The sequence below is a fragment of the Narcine bancroftii genome, chromosome 6 (assembly GCF_036971445.1).
Source record: "Narcine bancroftii isolate sNarBan1 chromosome 6, sNarBan1.hap1, whole genome shotgun sequence".
Lineage (NCBI taxonomy): Eukaryota > Metazoa > Chordata > Chondrichthyes > Torpediniformes > Narcinidae > Narcine > Narcine bancroftii.
The window spans coordinates 225,588,794-225,605,694 of record NC_091474.1 but is presented as its reverse complement, the minus strand read 5'-3'; the positions used below and the strand labels follow the sequence as shown (position 1 = coordinate 225,605,694).

Below are 16,901 nucleotides of genomic sequence, written 5' to 3'. Positions count from 1 at the left end.
CACAAACAGGAAGCCATAACTGGGAACCATGCGGGTACCCTTGACTACTCCTTTAAAGGAAGTGAGAAGAGCCAAAGGAGAAGTTGTTTAGAGTGAGGATAAGTTCTGCCAGGCAGAGGAGGGTGATGGTAGAGGGTGACTTGTTGGTTCTCTTGTCCAGAAAGAAGTAAAATGCTTCTAGATCTTGTGTATGGGGGATGGAGGTGTAAATGGATTGAACATCCATAGTAAAAATGAGGTGGTCCAGTTCAGAGAATTTGAACTTGTTGAATAAATGGATGGCATGTGAGGTATCACGAATGTAGGTGGGGTGGGATTGGACAAGGGGAGAGAAGATAGAGTCAAGATAAAATTAAACTAGTTCTGTGGGACAAGAGCAAGTGGAAACAATGGGTTTATGTATTTTGGATAAAAGATAGAATCGGGCAGTGTGGGGATGGTAAACAACGAGGTTGGAAGCCATGGGTGAAAGGTTACCAGAGGTGATGAGTTTAGAGGTGGTGTTGGAGACAGTGGTTTGATGTGGTGTGGTGGGGTCCTGTGGAAGAGGTAAGTAGGAGGAGGTGTCTGAGAGCTGTCGTCTGGCCTTAACAAGGTAGAGCTCAGTGCGCCAGAGGGTTTGATGGTGAGATTGGGATTGTTGGGAAGAGAGTGAAGGGCAGAGCATTCGGAGGAGGTGAGATTAGAATAAGAGAGGGGAGTGATGAGGTTGAGACAGTTAATGTCTCAGTAGCAATTGGAAATAAAATGATCCAGAGTGGGCAGCTGGCTAGGACGAGGTGCCCAAGAGGAGGCAGAAGCCTTAAAGTGGGAAAAGGGATCTAGGGTGGGGGTTGGAGAGTCACAGTCATGGAAGTAGGCCTGGAGATGTATGTGGCAGAAGAAGAGTTCGGCATTGTGTGTACAGAACTCATTAATGTGTGGTTGGAGGGAAACGAAGGCCTGGCCTCTTAGACAAAATGTATCTAGTAAACCACTGTATTTATCTGTTTGGTCACACCCATTGGCTAACTACCTGTGGCCCCACCCATAGGTTCCTGAATAAAAGTGACTGTTCCACAGTCCCCTCCTCAGTGCAGGGTAGTTGAGCAGCATTTGTTCTCAAGTGAATAAAAGCCTATCAGTCTTTTGGAGTCATTGATGATGCATCAATATATATTTGGATTTTCAAAAGCTCCCACACAAAAGATTACTTCATAAGTGCACATATTATAGATAATAAACAAGAATATAGATAATAAACAAGAATAGAAGACTGGCTAATCAGCAAGAAGCAATGAGCTAAGACAAGGGGATAATTTCCAGGTAGGCATAGGTCTCACTGATGGGACAATAGCTGTTTGCAGTTAGACAAATTAGGGCCTTCAACAGGAGTAGGCAGGAAGGCATGATGTGAGAAAGATGCAGCAGTTTACATTAGTTAATTAACAGATAATTACATCAGTGAACTAAACTTCGTCAATGGAATGTGATGTGGGTAAAGTTGAAGTTGTTCACTTTGAAAAGAAGAATGGTAAACATTTTTTTTAACTGGAGAAAAACTGGAAATGTGGGAATCCTCAGGCATGAAACAGAAAATTGGCATACAGGTGCAGCAAGTAATTGAGAAGGCTAGAGAAACACAACAACTGCAGATGGATTAAAATAATTAAATTTTAATTGAATTGAAAAACTTCTGTCCTTTATATATGAAATTTGATCTTTTCAACTTAGTCTTGATGAAAGATTTCAACTCAAAATGTTGACTACTCATGGTTGCTGTCTGACCTGTTGAGTTCTTCCATCAATTCTTTTTCTGATAATTCAGAAGGCTAATTGAATGCTGGGCTGCATTTGAAGTAGTTTAGAATGTAAAATTAGGAATGTTGTATTACAATGTATAAAACAGAGGTTCCCAAAATTGTTTGGCCTGTCACCCCTTTAGCCTCCAAGCCACATCCTGAGTGTTCACCCCCCATGCAACAGTGCTGGGGGCGGAGGTGGATTTAGTGATGCTGAGCTGGCTGGGAAGTTAGTGGAGGCACTGAGCAGGGTTGGGGGGGGGCGTTAGTGGCAGTACTGAGCGGGATGGGGTGATTAGTGGCGGAGCTGAGGGGGGGTGGTGGCGGTGGCACTGAGCGGGAGGGTAGTGGTGACGCTGGGGGGGGGTTAGTGTCAGTACTAAGCAGGGGTTTAGTGGTAGCGCTGAGTGGGGTGAGGGGATTAATGTTGGCACTGAGTACAGAGAGGTGGTGGCAGCAGTGGTGCTCAACAGGGCATAGTGACGCCAGTACAACATGGCAGCCATCGAGACCAGCTTTCATGAGAACACTTTGTCACTGTTTACTTTGCTCACTACTGCCATCCTGAGTCTGGCCAGAAACTTACTGCACTGGCTTCTTCATTAAACTTAGCAGCAGACAGAATAATAAAAACACTGAAGGTTCGGAATGTCCCTGTTTTCCTCACTACCCCCTTTTCCCTCACTGCCCCCTTGGATCTTTCCACTTCCTGGGGGTGGGGGGGGGGCGATGGGTGCAGCAGGACACACTTTGGGAATCACTAATATAAAGCATCAAAGAAACTGTGTCTTGACTATTATGTTCACTCCAGGACTTATTAAAGGAAATTTATATCTTTATTGGAGGCAGTTCAGGGGAGGTTCACTTGGAGGGTCTCAAGTATGAAGGAATTGTCTTATGAGGAAAAGTTGAATGGGTTGGACATGCATTCATTGGTGCTTGTAAGAATGAGAGATGATTTTGTTCAAGCTTAGTAAAGGGTGCTGGACAAGATAAATGCTGAGGGGATGATTCTCCTCAGAAAGTATTGTTCCAGAATGAAAGCCTCAATTCAAGAGTAAAATGAAGAAAAATATTATTTTCTTAGAGGTTGTAACTTCTTAGAATTCAATGTCCTAGAAAACATTAGGAAATGAATTCCTGAATATTCAAAACTGAATCTGTATGAGAATCAAGGGGCAGCACAGTTGGCATAGCGGTTAGCGCAATACCTTTTCAGTGCCAGAGATCAGGTCTGGGGTTCGAATCCCATGCTGTCTGTAGGGAGTTTGTACATTCTCCCCATGTCTGCATGGATTTTCTCTAGGGGTTCCAGTACTGGGGTTGTAGGTTAATTGTGTGCAAATTGGGTGGCACGGAATCATGGAATAAAATTGCCTGTAACCGTGCTGTATGTCTGCAAGATTTAATGGGATAGAGTGGAAAATAATGTGATAAAAGTTGGATGTGTAGACTAAAATGGTTAAATGATCTATTCTCTTCATATTTCTTTTGGATTTATGGTCTTGGACCCATATGAATGCTTTCCCAGGGCCCCTCTTCTAGCTGAGACATTATTCTAATTTATTTCAACATCGAGCTAAACCAAAAAGGGTCATACATAATAAATTATCATTGATTTTTGTGGCTTATGCATTCCTAAAGAATGTCTAAGTGATTTGTACTATACGTAGGTGTCCGGGAAGCATTTGATAAGATTCCACTTAAAAGGTTTTTGTAGAAAATAAAGGTCACGTGCAGTATATTATCATGGATAAGAGATTGATTGGTGTACAAGAAGTAAAGGGTAGATGTAAATGATTTTTTTCTGGTTGGCACAATGTGATAATTGATGTGCAACAGATATTAGAAACAGGGTCTTGACTTTTTAAATTTGTATAAATGACTTAGATGAAGGCTACAAAGGTGTAATTATTACATTGGATCTACTTCCTTTATTTATAGTGGAGGTTCTGTAGAGAATTGCTGCCTAACTGCCCTCCACTATTCAGCACATCTTCAGCTTCTGCTTTGAGGATAGTAGAACTGAGGTCTGAAAGCTCTAAGCTCTGAAGATGTCTTCACATCATATCTGTCTTCCACTGTTTCATTGGATTTGATGTTAAGTCTAGCAATAGCTCCAGAGTGTAATGGGCTGAGAGCCAAATGCATTTTACAAGCAACTACTTAACTTTATGGCAGGCATTGCAGGCACACAAGCAACCATATTCATTTGAATGGGGTGATCAAAACTCATTAAAATAAAAGAAAACACAAAAACAGCAGAGGCTAGGATCTTGAGCAAATAGTGAGATGCTGGAGAAACCCAGCAGATCAGGCAACATCCATGGGTAAAAATAGTCAGTCAAATTTTAGGGTCAGAACCCTTTATCAAAACTCAGGATAAAGGTTCCCAACCCAAAACATTGACTGACCATTTCTAACTATGGATGGTGCTGGGTCCACTGTGCTCCTCCAACATCCCACTGTTTACTCATTAAAATTATAATTCTAGCTTAGTGTTTTAATTATTCTCTTTATTATTTTGTGTGCTTGTGTGTTAAATAGCTCCCAAACCCATACCACCTATCACAAAAAATGATTATGGCAGTCAGTGCCTGGGAATCCCACCAGTTCCAGGTTCCCATCCAACTTGAGTACCACCATGAATTAGTTCTTCCACTGTTGCTTTGATAAATTCTGAAAGTACTTATCCATTGGCATTTTGGGTGTGCCTTCACTAGAAGAACTGCAGTAGTTCCAGGTGTCTCACCATGGCCTTCTCAAGGGAAATTCGAGATTGGCAACAATGTCCACATCCAAAAAAATGAATAAAATGTAAACATTTAAGTAGATTTGGCATTTTTATGGTGTTTTTCATGGCCTCAGAATGTTCTCATGTGAATCAGTAAAATCCTGTAGAATATTCACAAGCAATTAAAAACACTTCAATTTAATTGCAATGTGATCATCCATATTTGAATACTATTAATTAGTAGATTACTATGAGTCAAGGAACTGGAGATAGCTGCCCTCTTCTTCGAATTTTTCACGGAATTTTTGTAAACTGATGAGAGAAAGCAGTTCAGGCCTCAGTTAAATGTCTGATACTATAGATGGCAAATATCACAATGTGTAACACTATCAGAATCAGGTTGATTGTCATGTAAATGTGTAACAAACTATTGTACTGAACCAACCTAGATTTTTTTGGTTCCAATCTCAAGAAATGTGAAGTGAACCTTTATTTTCTTTGTGAAGGCAAGACTCACAACAACAGATCCTTCAACTTATTTAGATCTTATTTTCAAAAATAGGAATGTCAGAGCTGTGCAATAGGATGATCAACCTGGCAGTCTTAATATTTAAGATGTTTGAATGAATCCTAGGCAGGGATATTATAAATAGCCAACAAGTTTAATATTCCTCACACAACATCTACATTGTTTATATTGGCTTCAGTCATCTAGACGAAACATGAAAAGGAAGAATTTATTTTTAGGAATCATCAACATTATATAGGGGATATATAGTACTGAAATTTCCATTTCTGTCTATATATTCCTATCTCTATACACAAGTGCAGCAACTCTGCCATTCTGTCATCTGTTTTAAAACAATATTACCTTTATATTTCCCTTTCAGGTACTGGATATGTCCCAGATTATGCAGCCGCTTCGAGAGAAACTGATGTTTGAGAACATTGAAAAGATTCGGATGGAAACATTGCAGTCAGCAATGTTTACAGTTAGAAACAAACTAGAAAAAGAGCTAGTGGAACACATTCAAGGTAATTAACAAAAACATTTTTTTAGCACAATACTAATTTTCATTTTTACACTTTAATTTTGTTTTACTTGCACTCTCCAAATATTTTTCATTTTGATTAATTTAATTGTTGCTTTGTCTGACAGTGTCTTTCCTTTTACCTACCATCTTTTCTAAAAGAATTGACCACTTTGTTTCAGCGTGCCAATCAATGTTTGATGATTCACCACCACAATATTGTTCAAGTAACTGGCATTAGTCCGTGATGTTTAGATCAAACTTTTGTTACATGCACCAAGATGAAGTGAAAAGTTTTGTTCTGCAAGCTGTCCATCTGTACATCCCATACATAGTACAGCAAATATAGTACAGTACAGAATTACATAGACAGATTGTTCAGAGCAAATTACTAGCATAAGGTTCATTGAGAAGTCTGATAACAGTAGGGGAGAAGCTGTCCTTAATCAGATGGTGTATGGGAAGAAGGTGAAGAGAGTGTGTCCAAGGTGAGAACAAGTCTTTTCTTTTATGTTGCCTGCTTTTCCAAGGCAGCAGAAAGTATAGACAGATTCACTGGAGGGGAGGGGGTCTGTGTGAGGTAACTAATTCTTTGATTCCAGGGCAGCAGGGTGTGTTGAAATTGCAGCCTAATATATTTCCTCTCCCCCCTCATTCTTCTTCTACATCCAGCTGAACTGCATCTCACAGAGGTAGACCTCAGCTGAAATATTATGTGAAGCTCTGGTTATCTCACTATAGGAAGGGTTCTGATAGTGTTGGAGAGGGAGCAGAGGAAATTTAATCATTCAGCACAGTAAAAGGCCCTTCTGGCCCACAAGCCCATGCCACCGAAATACCCCAATTAACCTACAACACGCATACTTTTTGGAGCTTGGGAGGAAACTAGACAACCTGAAGGAAACCCACACAAACATGGGGAAAACGTACAAATTCCTTACAGTCGGCGCTGGATTCAAACCTGCATGGTGTTAACTGGATATTCAGAAGGATGTTGGCTGGGATAGAGCATTTGAGTTATCAGGAGAGACCGGACATAGGTTAAGAGGAAGACATGGATTCAGGGTAAGGAGTAAGAGAGTTGGGGGAATCTGAGAGGTACCTTTATCACTCGTAGTGAGCCCTTGAATTGCACTGCGAGAGAGATATATTAGAGCAAAATCATAGCATTTAAGACATGCCTAAATAAACACATGGCAGTGTGCCAAATATTGGACGATGGGATTATTGGAGATAGATGCTCATTTGGTAGTGAGGATGAGACAGACAAATAGCCTGTTTCAATGATGTATGACTCTATAACTCAATGGCTCGATAGTGTTTTAATTATGTCTTTCATTATCTTGAAGTATCCTTATCTTGTTTTACTTAATCATCATTGTGTTCAAGGCATATTTAGTTTTTAATTTAGTAAACCTAATTATAATATTAACAGGGATTGAATTACAATACATTACAAGCATTATAATCCAAGAGTACGAAGTGGTAAATATTGTACCCTGAAACTGCAACTCAGGTCAGCAAGGATAGTGAAGAAGGCACATGGTACACGTGCCATTATTGGACAGGGTAGTAGGGAAATAATTTAGAACATTGTGATACAGCTGTACAAGTTGTTGGTGAGACATTGCTTGAAGTACTGTGTGCAATTCTGTTCACCCAGTTGCAGAAAAAATGTTATTAAGTTGGAAGGGTGCAAAAGAGATTCACCAGAATGTCACCAGAGTTTGAGTTGTAGGGAAGAGGCTGGACAGGCTGGGTTTTACTTCTCTGGATGAAAGAGATGGATAAAGTGAATGTGCAGTCTTTTTCCTAGGGTAAATAATGCTAGAACTAGGTTTAAGCTGAGAGGGGAGAGATTTAAGAGGGACCTGAGAGGCAACCTTTTTAGTCAGAGGGTGGTACATTTCTAGACTGAGCTGCCAGCAGAAACTATAGAAGCAAGTAAAATTACAATGTTCAAAAGACATTTGGATAGCTATATGGATATGAAGGGTTGAGAAGGACACTGACCAAATGCAAGCAAATGGGACTAGTTCAAATAGGCAATTTAGTCAGCACAGATGAGTTGGCTGAAGGGCTTGTTCCATATTGCTATATAACACTATGACTGTATTCACAATAGTTTTGATACAAAATACATATTTCTTTAACCAGAGAATGTTCTGTTCAAACAATGTTTTTCTCCCTTACAGTTTAATTTTTAAATTTCATTGCATGCATTATCTTTGCAAGAGATTGGTCATATTTCTTACCAGTGATTAATATTTCTACAATTATTTCCAAGCTCAGGCAGTTCCTTTGGTGAACAATGTTATAAATGAAGAAGAAGATCAAAATTTGGATAATGCCAGAAATAAAGGTACATTTTCTGTCTAGCGTTGAACATTTTGCTGAATACTTTCTAATGTTGTCATGATTTCTGTTGTTTATCTATGAATTTTTACATAAAATGAGTTACCTCAATTTTGGTTGTATAAAACACCTGGAATTACTCAGAAATGTGGCTTTCTGTGGTTCAAAGCACATGGATAACACTGCTCATGGGTACATGCATCAGATCAGTGTAAGAACATTAAAAATAGCATAAGAAGTAGGCCATTCTGCCCTTTATGCCTGCTTTGTAATACAAGAAAAACTAATTTTGATTATATTTGATAGAAACTTGCAAAGGTTGATTGGGAGATCTATTTGCAGATAAAAAGACACTGGGAAGTGGGAGGAAAAACTCAGGGAGAGCATGTTCCTATTAGAGAAAAGGGTAAGGCTAGCAGAATCAGGGAACTCTAGATGACCAGAAATATTGAGACCCTTGTCAAGCAAAAGGAGGCACAAGTTGGATATAGTCAGATGAGATCAGATAAAATTAGTATAGTGGATGCATGTAGTTCACTTCCATCATGGAGAAGGCTTAAGATTGTGAAATCACAAGCCAACAGGTTTAAAGACGGTCTCTTTTCCAGAGCAATCAGTGCTTTCATGCTGTCCCTACCCTTGCTTTGTACTAATTGATTTTTCATTACATTAAATTGAAGTCTCCAGAATAAAAGATAGGACAAAGGTGTATCCTTCTCTGAAGTTTAAACTCAGGCAATGTGGAACTAAATGTGAGAAGGGTGGTGAACACAGGACTAAAGGTATTGAATGTAAATTCATGCAGTGAATAAAATGAGGTGGATGAGCTTAAAGCCCAGTAAGAAATAGGCAGATACAATGCTGTAGGCATAACAGAGCCATAGCTGAAGGAGAATTACAGCTGGGAGCTCAACATCCAAAAATACACATGCTATCAAAAAGACAGGCATGTGGCCAGAGGGGCAGGCTTTGTTGGTAAAAATAAAATGAAATCAAATCCTTAACAAAAAGGGACAAAGAAGTAGAGGATATTGAATCCTTGTGGGTAAAGTTGAGAAACTGCAAGGGTAAAAAGAGACTGATGGGAGTTACAAATAGGCCTCCAAATAGCAGCCAGGATGTAGGGTCTAAATTACAGCAAAAACTACAGAAGGCATGTAAAAAAGACAATGTGAAGGTGGTCATGGGGGTCTTCAATACACAGATTAGGCTGGAAAAATCAAGTTGATGCTAAATCCCAATAGAAAGAATTTAATATCCAGAAGATGACATTTTAGGGCAGCTTGTAGGCAAGCCCACTGGGGAAAAGGCAGTTCTGGATTTTAGTGCTGTGCAATGAACTAGAGTTCATGAGGAAGCTTAAGGTAAAAAAAAACCATTAGGAGGTAGTGATCACAATCTGATGGGATGCATTCTGCAGTTTGAGAAGGAGAAGCTAAAATCAGATGTTACAACTGAGTAAAGATGACTATGGAGGCATGAGAGAGGAGCTGGCCTAAGTTGATGGCAATAGGATCCTAGCAGGAAAGATGGTAGAGCAGCAATGGCAAGAGCTTTTGGGAATAATTCAAAAGATGTAGGATAATTTCATCCCATAGATAAAGAAACATTCTAAAGGGAGGGTGAGGCAATCATGGCTGACAAAGGAAGTCAAAGACAGCATAAAAGCAAAAAGAAAGGGCATATGGTATTGCAAAAATTAACAGGAACCTGGAGGATTGAGCAGCTTTTAAAATCCAACAGTAGGCAACAAAAAAGTAGGAAAGGGGAAAAGATAAAATACAGAAGTAACCTAGCCAATAACATAAAAGAGGACACAAAATTTTTTTTTCAGATATATAAAGAATAAAAGAGAAGGGTGAACATCGGATCACTGCAAATTGACAGTGGAGGAGTAGTAATGGGGAACAAAGAAATGGCAAATATACTGAATAAGTATTTTATACCAATCTTCAATGAGGAAGACACTACCATAAATGAGAAAATCAAGGGGCAGAAGTGAGTGTGGTTGCTAATTCTAAGGGGAAGGTGGTTAGGATTGTAAAGGGGTTGAAGGTGGATATGTCAACTGAACCTGATGGGCTGCAACTCAAAGTGCTGAAAAAGGTAATAATCCTTCAGAAATCACTAAAGTCGGGAATAGGGGACTGGGTAATGGCAAATGTCACTTTACTCTTTAAGAGTGAAGAGAGGCAAAAGACTTCAGTGGTTGGCAAGATTCTGGAGTCTATTATTAAAGATGAGGTTTCTGAAAACTTGAAAGCACAATATAAAACAGGCCAAAGTCAGCAAGGTTTCCTTTAGGGGAGATCTTGCCTAAGAAATCTATTAGGAGTTCTTAGAGGAAGTAACACACAGGACAAACAAAGGAGAGTCAGTGGAAGAGGTTTACTTGGATTTTCAGAAGGGCTTTGACAAGGTATCACATGTGAGGCTGTTAAACAAGATGGGAGTCTATGGTATGATGGGAAAAGTACTTGAATGGATAGATAATTAACTGACTTGTAGAAGTCAAAGAGTGGGAATAAAGGGAGCCTTTTCTGGCTGGCTGTTGGTGACTAGAGGTGTTCCGCAGGGGAACGTGTGAGGCTAATTTTCACATTGTATGTGAATAATTTAGATGACAGAATTGATGGCTTTGTGGCCAAGTTTGCGGATGATACAAAGATGGATGGAGAGATGGGTAGTGCTGAGGAAGTAGGGAATCTGGAGAAGGTCTTGGATTGGTTGGGAGAATGAGCAAAGAAGTAATAGATGGAATACAGCATAAGGAAATGTACGGTCATGAACTTTGGTAGAAGGAATAAAGAAGGAAGCTATTTTCTAAATGGGGAGAGAATTCAGAAAGCAGATATCCAAAGGGACTTGGGAGATAACTTTCTGGTTGAGTCATTTCGAGAGGACTGGAATATATAAGTGATGATGTAATGCTGAGGTTTTACAATGCATTGATCAACTACATTTGGAGTATTGCAAGCAGTTTTGGCTCCCATGTCCAAGGAAGGATGTGCTAGCATTGAAGAGGATCCAGAGGAGATTCACAGAAATGATCCTAGGGTGAGATGGCTCTGACCTGTATTCACTGGAGTTCAGAAGGATGAGGGGATGACACATAAGGAGCAGAAGTAGGCCATTTAGTCTGTTGAGTCCGCTCCGCCATACCATCATGAGCTGATCTATTCTCCCACAGTCCCACTCCACTCCCTTCTCTCCATAACCCTTGATATCCTGACTATTCAGATATTGATCTCTGCCTTAAATACACACAACAACTTGGCCTCCACAGCCACCTGTGAGAGCAAATTTGAGGTTCACCACTCTCTGGCGAAAGTAATTCCTCTGCATCTCTGTTTTAAATGGGCACCTTTTAATCCTGAATTTGTGCTCTCTTGTCCTTGACTCCCCTACTATAGGAAACAACTTAGCCACATCCACTCTGTCCAGGTCTTTCAACATTCAAAATGTTTCTATGATGCTCCCTTCATTCTTCTGAACTCTAAAGAGTACAGACCAAGAACAGTCAAATATTCCTCATATGCTTATCCCTTCATTCCAGGAATCATTCTTATAAATCACTAATGTGAGGTCTCATCAGTGCCTTTTAAAGCCTTCACATCCCTGCTCTTGTATCCTATTCGTCTAGATATGAATGCCAATATTGAACTCGCCTTCTTCACCACCTACTAAACCTGGAGGTAACCTTTATGGTGTTCTGCACAAGGACTCCCAAGACCCTTTGAACCTCTGAATTTTGAATGTTCTTCCCATCCAAATAATAGTTTGTCCTTTTATTCATTCTACAAAAGTGCATGACCCTATATTTTCCATCATTGTATTTAATTTGCCACTTCTTTGACTTGTCACCTCATCTTTCTAAGACTCTCTGCACCCTCAGTGTTTCCTTCTCACTACCTGCCCATCCACCTACCTTTGTATCATCTGCAAACTTAGCCACAAAATCATTTATTCTGCTTTCCGAATCATTAATATACAATGTAAAACAAGTGGTCCCTTTACCGACCCCTGCAGTACACCACTAGTAACTGATAGCCAGCCAGAATAGGATCCCTTTATTCCCACTTTTTGTTTCCTACCAATCAATTTCTACCCATGATAGTATCTTTCCTGTAATTCCATGGGATTTCATTTTGTGAAGCAGCCACGAGTGCAGCACCTTATCAAAGTCTGTTTGAAAGTCGAAATATACAACATCCACTGCATGTCCTTTGTCTAGTTTGCTTATTGTTTACACAAAAAATTGCAGCAGGTTTGTCAGGCAAGGTTTTCCCTTAAGGAAACCATACTGACTTTGGCCTATCTTGAAGTGCACCTCCAGGTATTCCGTAACCTCATCCTTGTCACTAGATGTTATCTTCCCAACCACTGATATTAGGCTAACAGGTCTATAATTGCCTTTCTGCTGCCTCACTCCCTTTTAAAATAGCGGAGTAACTTTTCAATTTTTCAGTCCTTTGGAACCATGCCAGAATCTATTGATCTTGGAAGATTATTACTAATGCCTTCACAATCTCTATAGCTACTTTCAGAATCTGAGGGTGCATTCCATCTGGTCTTAGAGACAACTACCCTCAGACCTTTCAGCTTCCCAAGCACCTTCTGTCTGGTGATAATGACTGCACTCACCACTCTTTCCTGACACTCTTGAAGGTCTGGTAAACTGCTAATGTCTTCCACAGTAAAGACTGATGCAAAATATTCATTGAGTTCCTTTGGCGAAAGGAACTCATTTTCTTACGGTTCTATATTTAATCTTGCCTCTTTTTTTACTATTTTAGAATCCTTTTAGTATCCTTCTGAATAAAGGGTTAGATGGAGTGGACATGGAAAGATATTTCCAGTGGTGAGAGTGTCTAGAACCATAGGGCACAGCCTCAGAATAAAAGGATGTTCCTTTAGAACAAACATGAGGAGATGCTTTTTTCAGTCAGAGGGTGGTGAATCTGTGGAATTTAGTGTCATGAACAAATCACAAAATCTGTTGTTTTGTTCATATGAACCACCTGACAAGAATAAATAAAAATAGTGCACAAAAAGTCAAAGTAAGGCAGTGTCTTTGGTTCATGGATCATTCAGGAATCTGATGGCAGTGGAGAAGAAGCCGTCCTTGTGCTGCTGAGTGTTTGTCTTTAGGCTCCTGTATCTTTTTCTCGATGGTAGTAGAGTGAAGAAGGCATGGCATGGTGGTGGGGGTCCTTGAGGTCCTTGCTTTCTTCAGACACCGCCTCTTGTAGTTGACCTTAATGGAATGAAGTCTAGTGCCCTTGATGTTGTTGGCCATGTTTACAGCCCTCCAGAGTTTATTCTTGTCTTAAACATTGGCACATCCATACCAGTCAGTGATACAACCAGCCAGAATGCTCTCTACAGTACACCTGTAGAAGTTTTTGAGAGTCTTCTTTGACATACCTAATCTCCTTAAATACCTTCAAAGTATATCTGCTGGAGAGCCTTCTTCATAATTACATCAACATGGACGCTCCAGGACAGATCCTCGGGAATGTTATTGCCCAGGAATTTGAAGTTCTTTACCTTCTACACCACATAAGCCTGATTTGGAGGGGAATGGAGAACTTGAGTATCAGGCTACAAGAATCTGCTAGACTTCCATGTGAGCTGAATAAAAGTGTTCTGCAATCTGGTCAATCAATCTGTATTCCATTTCGCTGGTATATAGGAGACTACACTGGAACTCTAAATGCAGAATTCGAGATTAGAAGTGCAAGTGAAGTACTGTTTCACCTGGAGAGGCTGTTTAAGCCCCTTATATTGGGAAGAAAGAAGCAAATCAACAAGAGAATGCTGGAATGATACATACATCATCAAGCAGGAGTAGGAAAAACTAAATCAATATTGCATATGCATAACCTACAGCAGAATTGGCCTTCCAGGAGAGATACAGGATAAAGCAGTTACCTCAAGTTGTTGAATTGAATATTGAGTCTGGATGATTGCAACATATCCAGAGAGAAGATTCTCAAGATGATATTGGGCCTCAATGGAACAGTGAGTAGATAGGACAAATTGGAAGTGTGTTTGAGAATTAGTGACAAGTAACTAAAACATCAGAGTAGCCTGTATGGGCTGAAAACATGTGCTCAGCATAGGGATCACCCAAATTGCATTTGCTTTCCCAACATAGAGGAGAGCACAACATAAGAACACTGAATACAGTGCAATAAACTGGGAGAAGTGCAGCCAATCACTGCTTCCCTGGAAGGATTGTTAGGGTCCCGAATGGGGTAAATGTACAGGTGTTGTATCTTCTGCAGTTGCATGGAATAGTGCATGGAATAGGAGTAGTTCATGGACATTGAAGAGTAGTGGAAGATCTCTTGTCAGGTTATCTATAAATACATTGACCCCATTTTTTTACATTGTGCATATCTAAGCTAAGCAGGCTCAGGCCTGGCCAGTACTTGGAGGAGAGACCACCTAGGAACACCAGGTGCTGTAGGTTTCTGTGAGGGGCCTGGACAAAGTGGTAACTCTCTGTCTCCCTAATGGAAGACAAAAGTTATAGAATTTCATGTATGTTACATTCTAAATGTAATGTTACATGACAATAATGGAACTGTTACCTTTACATTTATTATTTTCTTTTGATTTCAACTTCAACAACAGCTCCAACCTACTTCCAAAGCTTTAAAATGCTTCAGTGTTTGTTTTCTTGCTCTCCCTGTTTCTAAATTTCCTAATAATTTATCACTGCTCCATTGGCATTGGAATGATCAATTCTTTGGCTTGACTTCACGGACAAAGATTTATAGAGGGGTAAGTCCACGTCTGCTGCAGGCTCGTTAGTGACTGACAAGTCCGAGACGGGACAGGCAGGCACGGTTGCAGCGGTTGCAAGGGAAAATTGGTTGGTTGGGGTTGGGTGTTGGGTTTTCCCTCCTTTGTCTTTTGTCAGTGAGGTGGACTCTGCGGTCTTCTTCAAAGGAGGTTGCTGCCCGCCAAACTGTGAGGCGCCAAGATGCACGGTTGGAGGCGATATCAGCCCACTGGCGATGGTCAATGCGGTAGGCACCAAGAGATTTCTTTAAGCAGCTCTTGTACCTCTTCTTTGGTGCACCTCTGTCTCAGTGGCCAGTGGAGAGCTCACCATAGAACACGATCTTGGGAAGGTGATAGTCCTCCATTCTGGAGACGTGACCCATCCAGTGCAGTTGGGTCTTCAGCAGCGTGGATTCGATGCTTGCGGATTCTGCCAGCTCAAGTACTTCGATGTTGGTGATGAAGTCATTCCAATGAATGTTGAGAATGGAGCGGAGACAGTGCTGATAGAAGTGTTCTAGGAGCCATAGGTGATGCCGGTAGAGGACCCATGATTCAGAGCTGAACAGGAGCGTGGGTATGACAATGGCTCTGTACACGCTGATCTTTGTGTGTTTCTTCAGGTGATTGTTTTTCCAGACTCTTTTGTGTAGTCTTCCAAAGGCGCTATTTGCCTTGGCGAGTCTGTTGTCTATCTCTTTGTCGATCCTTGCATCAGATGAAATGGTCCAGCCAAGGTAGGTAAACTGGTTGACTGTTTTGTGTTCTGTGTGCCCGATGGAGATGTGGGGGGTCTGGTAGTCATGGTGGGGAGCTGGCTGATGGAGGATCTCAGTTTTCTTCAGGCTGACTTCCAAGCCAAATATTTTGGCAGTTTCCACAAAACAGAGCGTCATGCACTAGAGAGCTGGCTCTGAACGGGCAACTAAAGCGGCATCATCTGCAAAGAGTAGTTCACGGACAAGTTGCTCTTGTGTCTTGGTGTGAGCTTGCGGGCGCCTCAGATTGAAGAGACTGCCATCCGTGCGGTACCGGATGTAAACAGCGTCTTCATTGTTGAGGTCTTTCATGGCTTGTTTCAGCATCATGCTGAAGAAGATAGTAAAGAGGGTTGGTACGAGGACACAACCTTGCTTCACGCCATTGTCAATGGAGAAGGGTCCGGAGAGCTCATTTCTGTATCTGACCCGACCTTGTTGGTTTTCATGCAGTTGGATAACCATGTTGAGGAACTTGAGTGGGCATCCGAGGCGCTCTAGTATTTGCCAAAGCCCTTTCCTGCTCACGGTATCGAAGGCTTTGGTGAGGTCAACAAAGGTGATGTAGAGTCCTTTGTTTTGTTCTCTGCACTTTTCTTGGAGCTGTCTGAGGGCAAAGACCATGTCAGTAGTTCCTCTGTTTGCGCGAAAGCCACACTGTGATTCTGGGAGAACATTTTCGGCGACACTAGGTATTAGTCAATTAAGGAGAATCCTAGTGAAGATTTTGACTGCAATGGAGAGCAGCGTGATTCCCCTGTAATTTGAGCAGTCTGATTTCTTGCCTTTGTTTTTGTACAGGGTGATGATGATGGCATCACGAAGGTCCTGAGGCAGCTTTCCTTGGTCCCAGCAGAGGATGAAAAACTCATGCAGTTTGGTATGCAGAGCTTTGCCGCCAGCCTTCCAGACCTCTGGGGGGGGATTCCATCCATACCTGCTGCTTTGCCACCTTTCAGTTGTTCAGTTGCCTTATATGTCTCTTCCCGGGTAAGGACCTCATCCAGCTCTAGACTCAAGGGTTGTTGAGGGAGCTTGAGCAGGGCGGATTCTTGGACTGAGCGGTTGGCACTGAAAAGGGATTAGAAGTGTTCTGACCATCGATTGAGGATGGAGATCTTGTCGCTGAGAAGGACTTCGCCATCTGAGCTGCGCAGAGGGCTTTGGACTTGGGGTGAGGGGCCGTACATCGCCTTTATTGTCTCATAAAAACCCCTGAAGTCGCCAATGTCGGCACTAAGCTGGGTTTGTTTGGAAAGGCTAGTCCACCACTCATTTTGGATCTCCCGGAGTTTGCGCTGAAGATGGCTGCATGCAAGACGAAAGGCTTGCTTTTTGTCTGGCCAGGAAAGCTTTGCAAGGTGAGCCTGGTGGGCAGCTCGCTTCTTTGCCAGCAGCTCCTGGATTTCCTGGTTGTTTTCGTCAAACCAGTCCTTGTTTTTCCTGG

The 16,901-nt window shown here is 41.3% G+C and overlaps 1 protein-coding gene across 17 annotated transcripts in view; it reads left to right on the top strand.

The window, feature by feature from the left end:
* The window catches only part of ak9 (adenylate kinase 9), a 371,922-nt gene that overhangs the window by 132,774 nt on the left and 222,247 nt on the right, over positions 1-16,901 (top strand). For all 17 annotated transcript variants that reach the window (XR_011340758.1, XR_011340759.1, XM_069887555.1 and 14 more), the window contains 2 exons: positions 5,406-5,550; positions 7,834-7,908. Coding sequence is in view for 15 of the 17 variants with exons in the window: in XM_069887555.1 (XP_069743656.1) it covers positions 5,406-5,550; positions 7,834-7,908 (220 nt within the window). In the remaining 2 variants the exon portion in view is untranslated. The remainder of the gene's footprint in view (positions 1-5,405; positions 5,551-7,833; positions 7,909-16,901) is intronic.